General features: G+C 52.0%; 1 protein-coding gene across 1 annotated transcript in view; it reads left to right on the top strand.

The window, feature by feature from the left end:
• Positions 1–15,223, top strand: part of DVL3 (dishevelled segment polarity protein 3) — a 33,726-nt gene extending 18,503 nt beyond the window's left edge. Inside the window, exons 2-17 of the mRNA XM_062499140.1 lie at positions 3,058–3,127; positions 6,538–6,659; positions 7,052–7,158; positions 7,737–7,872; positions 8,071–8,164; positions 8,538–8,607; positions 8,881–9,020; positions 9,218–9,294; positions 9,807–9,874; positions 10,234–10,284; positions 10,406–10,555; positions 11,314–11,445; positions 11,675–11,842; positions 12,444–12,656; positions 12,949–13,347; positions 13,799–15,223. Coding sequence (XP_062355124.1) covers positions 3,058–3,127; positions 6,538–6,659; positions 7,052–7,158; positions 7,737–7,872; positions 8,071–8,164; positions 8,538–8,607; positions 8,881–9,020; positions 9,218–9,294; positions 9,807–9,874; positions 10,234–10,284; positions 10,406–10,555; positions 11,314–11,445; positions 11,675–11,842; positions 12,444–12,656; positions 12,949–13,347; positions 13,799–13,830 — 2,029 coding nt within the window. The 3' untranslated portion in view covers positions 13,831–15,223. The remainder of the gene's footprint in view (positions 1–3,057; positions 3,128–6,537; positions 6,660–7,051; positions 7,159–7,736; positions 7,873–8,070; positions 8,165–8,537; positions 8,608–8,880; positions 9,021–9,217; positions 9,295–9,806; positions 9,875–10,233; positions 10,285–10,405; positions 10,556–11,313; positions 11,446–11,674; positions 11,843–12,443; positions 12,657–12,948; positions 13,348–13,798) is intronic.
• Positions 15,224–15,298: the final 75 nt, after the last annotated feature.

Below are 15,298 nucleotides of genomic sequence, written 5' to 3'. Positions count from 1 at the left end.
ACAAGTTTTTTTGGTTGTAGATTCTCTGTGGAACAAATATTTAGGGGTCCAGTGATATTTAAAATTTTAAAAAAGTAAACTTGCTCTAAAGAAAACTGGTGGGGTTTTTTGCTTTGTGTTTTTTACTCCTGGGAAAAAAACCAAAACAAAGTTAGTGCTTCTTTCACTATGAAGGGTGATAATAACATAGCTGTGTAATGCAGGGACATGACATTATGGCACAACTATAAAGCTTGAAGTGATGTTGAATTATTATGTAAGTAATTAAAAAGCAACAGTATTATTTGGTAGGCAGCATGTTTAATGTATTTAACTTTCATCTGTTAGAAATCTCTGGCATAGTTTGTGGTTCTTTCAGATCATTCTAAAGAGGCTTTAAATTATGTATTTCTTTAGAAATAAGCAAACTGGTAGAAATCTGTCAGCTGGAAATACAGTACAGAGAAACTGTCTGGGAGGTTGCTGGAGTGTGTGGAAGACCTTCCTGATAGAGTGGGTGAGGGAGCCAGCTGGGGAAGGCATGCACTGGACCTCTTGTTTGTGAACAGAGAACTGGTGGGTGATTGATGCTGGAGGCTGCCTTGTGCACACCAATCACAACATAAGAGTTTTTGATTCTCCAAGAAGTAAGGAGGGGGATCAGCAGAACTGCTACCTTGGACTTGCAGGGGACAGACTTTGGTCTGATTAGGGACTTGGTTGGCTGAGTCCCTTGAGAGGTAGTCTTGAAGGGCAAAGGAGCCCAGGAAGCCTGGATATTCTTCAAGAAGGAAATCTAAAAAATGCAGGAGCAGGCTGTCCCTATGTGCTTGAAAGACAAGCCAGTGGGAAAAAAGAGTGGCCTGGTTGAGCAGGGAGCTTTGGCTCAAACTAAGGGAAAAATAAAGTATTTTACCTTTGGAAGAAGGGGGAGGCAACTGAGGATTGCTACAAGGATGTTATGGGTTTATACAGGAGGAACTAGAAAGGCCAAAGCCCAGCTGGAACTTAGCTGGCTACTCCTGTTAAAGAGAATTAAAATGTTTTTACAAATAATCTCAGGAACAAAATGAGGGCTAAGAAGTATGTCCATCCTTTATTAGATATGAGGAGAAACAGTGACAGAGGATGAGGAAATGGCTGGGGTACTTAATGTCTTCTTTGCCCTCAGTCTTTAATAGCAAGATTAGCTGTTCTCAGGGTACCCAGCCCTCTGAACTGGGAGATGGGGACAGGCAGCACAATGAAGCCCATGTAATCCAAGACGAAATGGTCTGCAACCAGCTGTGCCACTTAAGGCACCCAAAAGTCTACAGGTTCAAATAGGATCCACCCAGGGATACTGAGAGCTGGTGGAAGTGCTCAATGAGTCACTGTCATTTACCAGCAGTCCTGGTCAACCAGGGAGGTTCCAGGTGACTGGAAGTTGGCAAATATGGTACCCATCTACAAGGAAGGCCAGAAAGGGAATCCAAGGGAGCTACATACCTGTCAGCTTGGCCTCAGTGCTAGTGAAGGTCATGGGGCAGATTATCTTTAGTGCCATCATGGGGCATGTACAGAACATCCAGGCAATCAGACCCTGCTGTCATGGGTTTTAGAAAGGCAGGTCCTGCTTGACCAACCTGATCTCCTGTGACAATGTGGCACAGTTAGTGGATGAAGGAAAGACTGTGGTTGTTGTCTACCTGGCTTTAGTAAAGCCTTTGTCACTATTTCCCAAAGCATTCTCCAGGAGAAACTGGCTGCTCATGGCTTGGACAAGTGCACTGTTCTCTGTGTAGAAAACTGGATGGTTGGTCCCAGGAGGTTGTCAGGAATTGAGCTACATCCATTGGCTGCTCACAGTGGTGTTCCCCAGGGCTCAGTACTGGGGCCAGTCCTGTGTAATATCTTTATCAATGATCTGGTCATGGGAATTGAGGGCACACTCAGTTCACAGATGACTAAGTTGGGTGGGAGTGTTGATGTGCTGGAGGGTAGGATGGCTCTGCAGAGAGATCTGGACAGTCTGGATCGACGGGCCAAGGCCAGTTGTATGAGGTTTGACAAAGCCAAGTGCTCTGTCCTGCACCTGGGTCACAACCCCACACAGCTCTGCAGGCTGGGTGAAAGCAGCCTGGAAAGCTGCCTGGTGGGAAAGGACCTCGAGGTGCTCGTTGACAGTGGCTGAACATGAGGCAACATGTGCTCAGGTGGCCAAGAAAGTCAATGGCATTGTGTCAGCAGTAGTGTGGACAGCAGGACCAGGGCAGTGAGTGTCCCCTGTACTTGGGACGGGGGAGGTCACACCTTGAACCCTGTGTTCAGTTTTTGGCCCCTCCCTACAAGACCGATATTGAGGTGCTGGAGCATGTTGAAAAAAGGTCAGCAGAACTGGGGAAGGGTCTGAAGCACAAGACCTGTGAGGATTAGCTGAGGGAGCTAGTGACGTTTAGTCTGGAGGAAAGGAGGCTCGGGGGGGAACCTTATCACTCTCTACAACTCCCTGAAAGGAAGTTGCATCCAGGTGGGGATTGATCTCTCCTCCCAGATAGGAAGTGGAAATTGCCTCAAGTTGTGCTGGGGAGGTTTACATTGGACATTAGAAACATTTCTTCACCAAAAGGGTCAAGCACTGAAACAGGCTGCCTGGGGGGTGGTGAAGTCACCATCCCTGAAGGTATTTCAAAGTTGTGTAGATGTGGCACTTGGGGATATGGTTTGGTGGTGGCCTTGGCAGTGCTTGGGTAATGATTGGACTTGATGATCTTAAAGGTCTTTTCCAACCTAAACAATTCTGTGATTCTATGATATGCACCTGAATTTTGGTTTTACTGATTAAAATGTGAACTGGGGGATGAAACAGCTGCATGCACATAAAAAGGCTGTTCTGTCTTTGGTTCTTCTTCAGGCTGCCTGTCATGGCTGTGGGCACAGGAACCTATGGCCTGGCAGCAGGAGAGAGCTGCCAGTCTTCTTCTGCTCCATCCCCAAGCCTGGGCTGCCTGGTGTTGTGTGCAAATACCCATTTGAGAAAGTCTCATTTTCCTTTGAAGTCCTGAACCCAGCTCTGACTGCCTCCTCTCCCCTCTGCAGGGTGGTGAAAGAAGAGATCTCGGATGACAATGCCAAGCTTCCCTGCTTCAACGGCCGGGTGGTGTCGTGGGTAAGCAAGCCCCTTGCTTCGGGGTCTGTCAGCCTGTTTGTGCCCTCTCTGAAAAACACCGTTTGGATGTGGAGTGCCAAGTAAGGCACAGGGGCTGCTCAGTACTGTGGGTGTGCTGGCTGCTCACGAAGCTGATGAGCTGGATCCCCACACTCCAGTTCCTCAGGTGGAGAGGGGACTCTGTGATGCTGGGTCCCCTGTGCCAAGGAAGATGTGGGATACCTCTACGAAGAGCTTATGGTAACTGATGCCTAGCAGAGATCATGGTCGTGGCCTGTCCACAGCATAACCCCTGTGCCCCTATGGCAGGGTCAGCTTTCCAAGGAAAGTCCCACTCCAGTGACTGACACAAAGGGCTTAAAGTGACTTTAGTGCTGGTGAAGTGGACTGGATTTGACTGCCTTGAAGACTAAAGGTACTGCCTGGGCAGCTGCAGGACAAGCTTTTTCCTCAGTACCATGCCATGCACATGCTCTGCTCCCTGGTTGCATGCTTCCCTCTGTTCCCACAGGGACCCTCTGTTAGTGGGGAGAGAGTCTCCACCAGGAGCAAAGCCAAGACTCTAGTGCCTTTTTTTAGAGGCCTCTAAACAGAACCTGAACAGTAAAAATCCTCGGCAAATCAGGCTAGGTCAGACGTAATTCTGCTTCTATCCCTGCACCAAACAGTGATGGGGTAGGCAGGTACCGCACTGCCGACACAGCTGCTGCTGGGGTTCCAGGCAGGGGAGCAGGGTGCAGGCTGGAGCAGGGAAGAAAGGCTGTGCTAGGCTCCTGCACAAAGAGCTGTGCCGGACGCCTGCTGTCCTCCCTCTAGTGGTTATCCAGGCCCTTCGGAAAACAGCCTGTGTCCAGCTCTTGGCCCCACATGTTCCTCTGCATCCATCCCACTGCTGCTGCATCTGCCCCAAGATGTCTCCCCACCCTTTCTAGCTGCTTTTTGCTTTCACCTGCCCTATGGAGAGTCCCAGAGTCTCTAAATCCATTCCAGTGCTCCTTTTTAATCTGGTGTGCTTTTCCTTGTGATCCATGTATCCATGCAGCTGCTGGCTTTCCTTGTAGGAGCTCCCTGGTTGTTCAGTGTGAGTGGCACAGATCTGGTGTGGGTCTCTCTGGTATGACCACCATGCTGCTGCTCTGCTGGGCTGGATTATTGCAGGGAACTGGTGGCCAGAGTGAACATCACTACCAGCTCTTGTGCATGAAGGGTAGTGGCAGTCCCAGAGGCCTTTGTGCACCTCATAATCCCTTTTTCAATCTCTGCTGAGAGTCTCCTAGTCCATGCACGGTTTGGGGGCTGAGAGGGGAGCACTTGCTTTGCTGCTTCTAACATACAGGCTGGGATGATGCTATTTTAAGAACTCAGTACTAATTTATCAACAGGGAAACATGGGGACTGGAATCCAAGTGAGTATTTTCTGACAGTGTAAGAGGCAGGAAAAGTGCAGGATGGTTATCAAAATCTTCCTGGGAGGAAATCCCAGTCTTGGGAGTGTTAGAGGAAGATAGCATCAGTCCCGACTGCTTGGGAACACCCCCTCAGCTCTCCTCACTGCTGTTTGACAGCTGCCTGTAGCTAGTTCCTTCTGTCCCGATCTATTTGCTTGATGTTTTTCATCATTTGCTTGAGATTTTCAAACATGAAGTGACTTTTTCCTAGGCAATGCTGGCCACTTTCAGCATCTTCTCAACCCTATGCTCCCGGGCAGTGGCTACCAGAGTAGGGATGTGGCCCTTAGGGAGTGGGATGTGTCCTGGGAAGACAAGTCACCAGGAAGATGCCAGGAGCAGAGCCAGGCATGTGCCTGAGGCTTGCTAGAGGGAGAGAAGCTGACCTGAGCATGAGACAAGAGCTGGTTAGACAACTGTGAGAGCAGGAGCCGTTGGGTTTGTCCTGGGGCTTGTGGGACGGGCTCTGCAGCTTTTGACACCTGAGGCTGCTCTCTGCCCTGTCTGTTGCCTTGGCTCTGGCTTTTTCAAGGCTGCCCTGTCTTCCTTGCCCCAGTTGCATCCCTGTCTCTGTTACCAATGTCTCTGGCAGTACACCTCTCATCTGCTATGTTAATGATGATATGTGGGGTCCATTCCCCCCTTATGAGGGTTTCCCCAGTTCCTGAAGGTGGGCAGGGTACAGCTCTTCCATCAGTGATGCTGGGAAGCATTCAAGACATGTATAAACGTGCATCTAGCATCTGAGTTGGAATCTGCTCTTGGCTCCATGCAGATGTGGCTCCCTCACCAGCAAGCAGTAGCACTGTCTCTGAATTTACACTGGGTGTTGTGGTTTGGACAGCAGCTATCAGCTTTCTTCCAGCCTATGTTTCATGTTTCTTTTGTCCTGAGCAACAGTGAATATCCCTCATCTCTCTTAGATCCTTTCTGGTCCCTGTCACCTCTGCTCTATCAAGTCAGTGATCTTGAGTTGGACTCAATGATCTTGAAGGTCTCTTCCAAGCTAGTGATTCTGTGTGCTCTGGAGGTCCTGAATGCCTCTATAAAGAAAGGCTTTTTGTTGCTTTCTTGCTTAGCACTGTTGGGATTAGCCCAGTTCATTACAGCTTGAAAGTAAGGAAGAGTGCAAATCTGGACAGAGCAATACTGGGGAATGGCTCATTTAGGCTGTCCTCTGTTTCATTCCACTGGCAAGCCCATGGTCCCTGGGAGAGTCTCCAGCTCACTCCCTGAGGCCTGAAATTGGTGGTTTATTATAGACCCAGAATCACAGTGTGTTGGTGTGCCTGAGGTATAAAGAGTCTCTAGGGTTTAACCCTTTCTTGAATTTCTGCACCAGGAAATCCATTGACCATTCTGGAGACTGGCTGAAAATTGTGCTCAAGCCAATAAGCTGAACACCTGGAATAAGGCTGGAAGTTTGCAAAGTACATATGGAAGCCAGAAAAAGAGCCTGTTTCAGGAGTCTGTTTCAAAGCCAGCCTTGGCCCTGAGCTCTGTTATCCCCAGCTTCTGAGGGTTGGGAAGGTGAAACTCCTGCTGGGTCCCACAGCTTGAAGGCAGAAGTGTTGAGGCTGCTAGAGCTGAGGAAGGGAATGACTTGTAACTGCCTTTTCCAGTGTGAGAACTGAGGGAATCCAGTCCCTGCTGCAGGATGTATGCTAAAGGTACCTGAGTGTGTGGTGTGGATGTGCAGGTGATGTCAGAGTCTCCAGGCATGGCTGTCACCCACCCGAGCTTCACTGCTGGGTCAGGAATTCCTGAGCCACAAATAACCAGTGTCTGGGAAGGCCTAGGGTGGAAATGTTGCTACATGCTTGGCCTGTTCCGTACCTGCTCTTGGGCATCTGCTGTTGTCAACTGCCAGAAATGAGATCCTGGGCAAGGCAGGCTTTTGGCTCCTTTGACCACTCTTAAAAATGTTTTCTCAGTTTTGTTTTCTGTCTCTCATCCCTCCAGCTGGTGTCTGCAGAGGGTTCCCATTCAGATGCTGGCTCAGTCTGTGCTGATAACCAGACAGAGCTGCCACCCTCCATGGAGCGCACAGGAGGAATTGGAGACTCCAGGCCCCCCTCTTTCCAGTAAGTTACATGGACATCTGTTCTGGTTTCCAAGGGACACATGGTGTGTTTGCTGTAATCCAGGCCAGCATCCCAGACCAGGCTGGGACACTCTTACCCAAATTGTCAGGGATAACAGCCAGCAAGAGGGATGGAGAGTGGGGCTGGGAGCAGATTTGAAATGGAGCTGTGTTATTCAAAAGACAAGGGCATGCTGAAAATAATGCAGCAAAAGAGCCAGCACAGCATCCCCAGTCCTTCGCCCTGCACTCACAGGTGTGCTGTGGTTGTTTCTGTCCCTCAGGAAGGAGACAGCTGATTGCTGGAACCTTGTGTTGGTCAGGACAGAGGGAGAGAGAATCTTGTCAGGTTGTTCCCTGTTGAACATATTTGTTGCTTTTATCTTATCACAGCCCTAACACTGGGGGGAGCCGGGAAAACTTGGACAATGAGACAGAGACAGACTCGGTGGTGTCATCGCAGAGGGAACGACCTCGTCGGACTGATGGGCCTGAGCATGGTGAGTGTTGATAACATGGTGAGAGCTTTGCAGGGGCATGGCTGGGGCATGGTGGAAGTACCAGCTCCAGACCTGGGACAGCTTTTTCTGCTCTGCAGAACCTTCCCAGCTCAAAAGAGCTATTCTGTGGCTTTTAGAAGGGCTATAGCCTCACATTTGAGGCAGGACCTAACACCTGTGTTACATAAGAACTTGGTGTTGAACCCTTTGGGGTCAAAGGACATAGCTCCTGTAGAAGCCCCAAGAGCAGGAGACAGTTGTGCCTCTGTCTTCTTAGCTGAGAAGCAGAGTGAGCATTACCCTTGTCACTTGTGCTATTTCTTCCTCTACCAAGGAAACAGCTGCAAGTTTTCCACAAGTTTAGCAGCATTGTTCCTACTGGCCCATCAGTTTCTTCCCCATCATGTAGTGATAGAAGAGGTATCCCACAGGGGATGGATCTGATCCCAGGGTAGACTAGGAGTTATTTGGCGCTAGATGGGATTGACTAATGGCCAGATTTGTTCTGAGGAGGTTGCCATGAATCCTGCATAGAGGAAGGGTTTGTCTCAAGCCCACTGAGCCTTGTCTTTTCACAGCACCCAGGGTGAATGGGACAGTGAAGGGAGAGCGACGCCGAGACCTGGGTGGGTACGAGAGCTCCTCCACGCTCATGAGCAGCGAGCTGGAGACCACCAGCTTCTTTGATTCAGATGAAGATGACTCCACCAGCAGGTAGGACAGCTTGGGTCTTGGGGAAACACTCATTTCCCCCTGACTCCCAGAACAGAGACATGCCTTGGCAGGGAACAGTAGTCCTGGGCTCAGACCAGCAGACCTTTCTGCCACTATCTGTCCCCCATGTGCAAGTTCTCCCCTCTGCCCCTGCAGTCCTCTGGCAGCAGAAGAGCTGACTCTTGCTTTTGCCTGCAGGTTTAGCAGTTCAACAGAGCAAAGCAGTGCTTCCCGTCTAATGAGGCGGCACAAGCGACGCCGGCGGAAACAGAAGGCTCCACGCATTGAGCGGGTACCCAGGGAGGGGCTGGGTATCCTGCAGGGGGGGGAAGTGCAGGTCAGAGTGGGCTCTCAGGGATTCAGCTGTTTTTGCAGTGGGCATGGCTTTGGATGAGTGCCCAAGTGCTGAGACTTCAAAAAGTGCTGTACATTTTTTACAAGTAGCCTCAAGAGCCGGGACCACAGTCCTTGTCCCAGCTGCAGAGAGGTCGTAAGGACCATGGCTTTTCTCTGGCTCTGCAAAGCTCCATGCTTAAGACTGGAGTTGTGGGTGGTGGCTGTGGTGCCACAAGGAGGGGCAGGAAGGAAAGTAGAAGTGGAGGAATCCAGGGCTGGGAATTTTACTGAGGCACAGGAGGACATCTCATGTTTTGCTTATGTTGCAGTCCTCGTCCTTCAGCAGCATCACAGACTCCACCATGTCCCTGAACATAATCACAGTCACGCTGAATATGGGTGAGTGGGAAGTGTGCCTGGAACCTGCAGTCCTTCCAGAGTGAGATTGGGTCATGGAGAGGGAACTGGGGAGGGGGCAAAGGGAACACATGGGGAAGGAGCGATGAGATTGGCTTCTCTTGTAGAAATTGTCTCTCGAGAGTTCGTGTGTCCCAGGACATCTTTGGGACAGTGGTGCAAATCACCATCATTGGGATGTGGTTTTACTGAAATTAGGTCTGCTTGTGCCTGATGCTTTGGGTGACTTACTTCTTTCTCTTTCCATCCCTGCAGAGAAATACAACTTTCTGGGCATTTCTATTGTGGGACAGAGCAATGAGCGTGGGGATGGAGGCATTTACATTGGCTCTATCATGAAGGGAGGTGCTGTGGCAGCTGATGGCAGGATTGAGCCAGGAGACATGCTCTTGCAGGTACTTCACACCCACATATCTCTATCTTTGGGTCTGGGAAAGCAGTAAGGAAGGACCCAGAAGCCTCCCTGAGAACTTTGGCAGGCTAAACCCAGGAAGCTGTGCTTGGAAGAGGGAAGCTGAGTCACTGCTGAGCTGGGTGGGGAGCTCAGCCTCTGGTCACATCTCTGGGACTCACCTCTTTGTGTTGTTTGCAGGTAAATGATATCAACTTTGAGAACATGAGCAACGATGATGCTGTACGGGTGCTGAGGGAGATTGTGCACAAGCCGGGGTGAGTACTTGGGTTGTTCCTTCCATCCAGGGACATCTGCACAGTTTGTGCATGGGGTGTGCGAGTTGTATCTTCCAGCCACCTCTGCCGGTGCCTCTGCAGAAGCTCAGAGCATAGGATTTTGGTGTTGCTTTGATTGTTGGTTTTCATGTCCAATGCAAGAGTTGCAGCCAACAGAACTGTGGGGGACTGGGGTCTGTGCACCTTTTTTTTTGTGGGGATGCTGTGTTGCTGCTCATTGCAGGGCAATTTGACTAGATGACCTTTAAAAATCCTTTCCATAACAAACTGTACTGTGATTCTCTGATTCTATTTGGGTCATCACCAACTCTCAGCAGGGTCACATCATTTTGTTCATGTCACTAGGGAAACCCATAGCTGGAGGGGAACAAGGTCGCTTTACTGGCAGCTTCTCCCTGTCTCCCAGGAGAGAGCTGGCACACAGCATCTGCCCATCATGCAGGGGTTTGTGTTACTGTGCTCTGGTTCTAACTCTCAGCTTTTTGTTGCAGGCCCATCACCCTGACAGTGGCCAAGTGCTGGGACCCCAGTCCGCGGGGCTGCTTCTCGTTACCCAGGAGTAAGTGGATAGCTGACCCACCCTTAGCGCTGGTACCCAGCTCATGTGAGGGCCCTGCCTTAAGCACTTACTTGGTTGTTGTCTTTTTCCTCCTCTGTGTGTGTGACTCCATGGGGCACTGAATTGGGGTTTGATCAGGTTCCAGCTCTCCTTTTAGGAGGCTGGTATGTCCTATTCCCATACCAAAATGCCCATAAGCCCAGCCCTCCTTCCCACATCACGCTGGGGACGCGTTTCACTGGGGCAGGGAGGTCACTTGCTCGGGGCGCCAGAGGAAAGAGAAACCCCCCTTAAGCTATAGGGGGATCTCTCCCTCTGCACCTCTCCTGCTGACCCTCCCTCTCTTCTTTCTCTCCCAGTTGCTCCCCAGCGGATCTGGGCTGGGCCAGACTCTCCATGCTCCGATCCGGGTGAGTCCCGGCAAATACTGGGGATGGAATGGGCTGTGCTGAGTCCCTGTCCCTTCCCAGAGGTTGTTTTGATGAGGTGATAATTTCTTACAACTACTGACTGACTCTTTCTTCAATGCAGGTGAGCCCATCCGGCCCATTGACCCGGCAGCCTGGGTGTCTCACACAGCAGCGATGACTGGCACCTACCCAGCGTACGGTATGAGTCCATCCATGAGCACAATCACTTCCACCAGCTCCTCCATCACCAGCTCCATCCCAGAGACTGAACGTAAGTCCTTGTGCCTCCGTGCTGCATCCGCTGCACGGCCTCCTCACCTTCACTATGCTGTGAAGGGAGCAATACATCTGCCTGGGGACAGCTGGGGTGGGCCAGATCTGCCCTGCCAAGGGACTGGGAGGGACGCAGCTCTCGCCAGGCCAGCACTTTGATCGGTGGGAGTTCTGGCTGGGCGAATTAATATCATGTTTTTCAGCTTTCTCTGTGAGGAGAGTAGAGGAGCCTGGGTGCAATCAGGAGCTGTGGCAGGTGTGGAGGAAAGGCTCAGACCGGTCAGGGGTTAGCTGCTGAGAATGTGGAGCCGGAGGGATTCATCATGTCCCAGGAGCAACTGAGAGCTCCTCCCAGACGGCAGATAGAGCAGGATAGAGGAGGCAGCTAAGAGCAAAGAGTCTTGTGGTGGGACAGGGTCCTCCTGAGCACAGGGCTCTTGGTTGCTTTCTGAAGGTTTGGGATGATTTGCTATATAGAGGCCTGAAGAAAGGGTCTAGAGAGCTTGGTTGAGGCAACAAACCAGGAGTTTGTTGTAAGTTTGTGACTCTTGCCTGGGCTTTGCCCAAGAGGAAACAGCTGACACGTGAAGGATAACATGGGAAGGCTGGAAGGGGTGTTACACAGCATGTACCCCAAGGCTGTCTGCGATGTATTGTTCCCTGGCCCATTCCTCCTGTGTGTGATGCCTCCATGTGGCACTCTTGTCTCTTCCATCCTCTCTCACCTCTACCTACTTTCCTTCATCCACACCACAGGCCTCGATGACTTTCACCTGTCCATCCACAGTGACATGGCCACCATTGTCAAAGCCATGGCCTCCCCAGAGTCAGGCCTTGAGGTGCGTGACCGCATGTGGCTGAAGATCACCATCCCCAATGCCTTCATTGGTAAGAGACCATGCTACCTGCAGCGGAGGCAGGGACTGGGGAATGGGTGGCCTGTTTTCAAGCAGATGTCCGAGGAAGCATCTTTGTCACCATAAACAGACTGTTGACTAGGCCAGAGTCATAAATTGAACCTTTTGACCCATTTTGTCTTTGCTCCAGTGTGGCTCAGTGCCTCAAGGGCTGCCATCTTCCTCTTTTTTGCCAAATTTAACTCTGTATTTGGTGGCAGGTTCGGATGTGGTAGATTGGCTCTATCACCATGTGGAGGGCTTTACAGACCGTCGTGAGTCCCGCAAATATGCCAGCAATCTGCTGAAGGCTGGCTACATCCGACACACTGTGAACAAGATCACCTTCTCGGAGCAGTGCTATTACATCTTCGGGGACCTCTGTGGAAGTATGTGGCGTGGGTGGGAGGGAGAAGTTGGAGGGGTAGTGGTCCTTAAGAGCACTGCTGACACCATGGGGACGCACCTATGGCCATTGCCATCAGGCTGGGCCCCTTGTTCTACAGACCCTGTTAAAGGAGTGATGAAGAATATCCTAGCTCCCTTGTCCTGCTGCTGAGATTGACAATGCTGCTTCCAACTTCACTGTGTCAGCTACTGTGTGATTGTTTCTCCTGGGCAGTCATAGCAGAGTCTTAGTCTTTACTGACTGTCTCCAGGCTCTGAATTTCAGTGCTGGCAAGGGCTTGGTGCTGAGGGAACTGGGTTCTGCTCAAACAAGATGGGGGAAGGAATTGGCTGGATGAGCTGTAGCTCTTTCGTCCTTTCCCACCATGCTGGTCTCTGTATTAGAGTGGCAGCTTGGACTCCCACAGCCTGGCAGTTGTTCAGCCAGGAAGCACAAATGGTGGCATTGACTAACGGAGTGCCAACCTCTTGTGTCTCCATGCATATCCTGTCCTTGTCCATCAGCAAGAATGGACAGAAAACTGCATCACCACATGTAGCTGTTTTTGTTTGGATTGACCCCTGTTCTCTGCTTTCTTGCAGACATGGCTAATCTGTCTCTTCATGATCATGATGGCTCCAGTGGTGCCTCTGATCAGGATACTTTGGCTCCACTCCCCCACCCAGGAGCTGCACCCTGGCCTATGGCCTTCCCATATCAGTATCCACCACCTCATCCATACAACCCCCATCCTGGCTTCCCTGACCCAGGCTACAGCTACGGAGGGGGCAGTGCAGGCAGTCAGCACAGTGAAGGTGAGTGAAAACGACTAAAATATGCCTGCAGGTAGGCAGATGTCCTGCTCAGTACAGGGCAGCAGTAGGAAAAGGCTGCTTAGGCAAGGCCCTATGTGGGGGAAGCCAGGGCAGAAGCCATCTCGGAAGGGTTTTGGGACTCACGGCTGAAGGGAGATTGAGAGCGCTGCTGCCTGTGCTGGGGCCTGGCTGTGCCAGTGTGCTGCAGTCCTCCCTTTGGCTAGAGGAGCATCCGTCCCTTCTTCCTCACTTGTCTGAACTGGCGCCTAACCTTGCCTCGTGTGCTTCGCAGGGAGCCGGAGCAGCGGTTCCAATCGCAGTGGCAGCGAGAGGAGGAAGGAGAGAGAGAAGACCGGAGAGTCAAAGTCAGGCGGCAGCGGGAGCGAGTCAGACCACACCACGAGGAGCAGCATGCGGCGTGAGCGTGCGGCCAGTGAGCGCTCAGTGCCGGCCAGCCAGCACAGCCAACGCAGCCAGCACTCCCTGGCTCACAGCATCCGCAGCCACCACAGCCAGCAGTCATACGGGCCACCCGGCCTCCCCCCTCTCTTCAGCCCCCCCATGTTGCTGATGCCTCCACCGCCATCAGCCATGGGGCCCCCCGGGGCGCCACCAGGCCGTGACCTGGCCTCTGTGCCCCCCGAACTGACAGCCAGTAGACAGTCCTTCCGAATGGCCATGGGCAACCCCAGTGAGTTCTTTGTGGATGTAATGTGAAGCGCCCATCCCCTGTCTGTCTGCTGTCCCTCCTTTCCCCCTCTATCCCTGTCGTTTGTTTCCTAGGACCAGCCCTGGCTTCACCCCTTGTTTTTTTGGGGTTTTTTTTGTTTCTTTTTTTTTTTTGTCTTGATAACGAGAAGAAAAAAGGGAAAAAATAATAAATGGAACTAAACCTTGATTCTAATCCCTCCTCAAATGGGGAGGACAGGCCTGGCAGGCCTGCTGGGTGCTGTCAGCTCATCCTGCCACCAGACTTTTGTATTGCCGATGGTAATTCCCTCCTGCCATCCTCTCTAACCCCATTAATCTGCATCCGTCCCAGCACCCTGTGCTGTTTGCCCGTGTGTCACTGCTGCCTCAGTCCTTCCACCCTAAACATCTTTTCTTTCTTTTCACCCTTTTGTGTTTCTTCTATCAAGCAGCAAAGAATTACGGGGTGTTTGACTTTCTCTGAGCCTGCCGCCCGTGGGGGGGAGAGCTGGAGCTTGGCGTGGCCCGACAGCAGGACACGGAGCTCCAGGGGCGCTGGGCACGCATGGCGCTGAAGATGGCTTCTTTCCTCCCCCTCGCGGAAGATGCCCTGCCCTTCCCCCAGCCCTGAGAGGGGAGCAGGGACCAGCCTTATATATGTATTTTAAATCCCGTTGTAGTTGCCTTTTGGCTAATGCATGAATGTTCCAGGGCTTCAGTGCCTCCAGGGAGTGGAGAGATGCTGCCACTTCCCTCTTGCCCACATATTGGGCCAGGTCGGAGCCTGACACTGCCCCGTGGCCGGACCTTCCTTCACCTTGGTCGGACGTTAGGGCTGGAGCTGTAGCTCTGCATCCAGCCCAGAGAGGTGGTGATTGCCTGTGCAGAGTTTCTTGCCTGACTCAGTGCTCTACACCTGCCTTGGGGTTCTTTGGGGGAATTTAAGGGCAGAGCTCTACTCCTTCCATCCTGCTCCTTGCCCTCCTGCCTGCAATGTCCTGCTGCCTGTCCTGTTTGTAGGGGCTGTCCCATGCCTGAGGCTGGTAATGGCAGCTGTGGCCTTCTCCCTCCTGCTGTCGCGCTGCTGCTCAGCTATGTGATACCTTCAGGGGCCTGGATGGAGTTAGAAGGCGAGGGCAGGGCACACCTGGTGCCCTGCTTCACTTCCATGCTTTGGAGAAAGGTGGAGGCACTCTGTATTTGCCCTCTGAAGGGCATGAGTCTGTATCCTTCTCTGCCCAGTGCTGCTGGCCTGGCTGCTGGGAGGGACGAATCAGGGACAGCCCCACTCCAGCTGGGTATGAGCAGTGCCTGGTGGCAACAGGAGCTCTCCAGGGATAAGACTGCAGCCTGAACCATGTCCTCTGGGCTCATTGCCCACATGTGTGCTGGGACAGTTGAGTCTGGTTGCTCCAGTGCTCCCTGCCTTTCTTCCTTCCACTTCTGGGTACTCAGAGACGTGCCTGGGGCTGGGGCACCCCTTTCCCCATGCCCAGGGCCAAGCACGGTACAGTATGGACATGCTCTGCTGCTGTTGGTGCTGGTGCCCCCGGCACCCTCTCCTCCTGCCACACCGTGGCTTTCTCCATAAGCGTTGCCTCCTTTGCTCTTGTGTTTGCGGTTTTTATACGATGGAGTTTAATTGTATTTTGCTCCCTGGGAGTCTGCACTGCCCCTGCAGCCCCACTTCCAGCTCTCACGCACCATCAGTTCATCTCCCTGACTCCCTGAAGCCTCTCCTTCCCTCAGCCCGCTGGAGTCACTGTCCCCAGTAGCCTCCCTGGCCACTGCTCCCCCCTTGCCCTGCCCTAACCACTGGGTTTTATAAAAACAACACCAATCTCCTTGTTTTTATTTATAAACATAGTTTTATTGGACTTTTGCCTTGTGTCGTTCGTTTATTCTTTTTCCCCCAGCCTCCTCCATCCTCCTGCCTTTTGCTCTAAAGCGAG

Source organism: Cinclus cinclus, chromosome 10, assembly GCF_963662255.1.
Source record: "Cinclus cinclus chromosome 10, bCinCin1.1, whole genome shotgun sequence".
NCBI classification, from domain to species: domain Eukaryota; kingdom Metazoa; phylum Chordata; class Aves; order Passeriformes; family Cinclidae; genus Cinclus; species Cinclus cinclus.
Note: the sequence above shows the minus strand (reverse complement) of the source record. Positions and strands in the feature narration are given on the sequence as shown.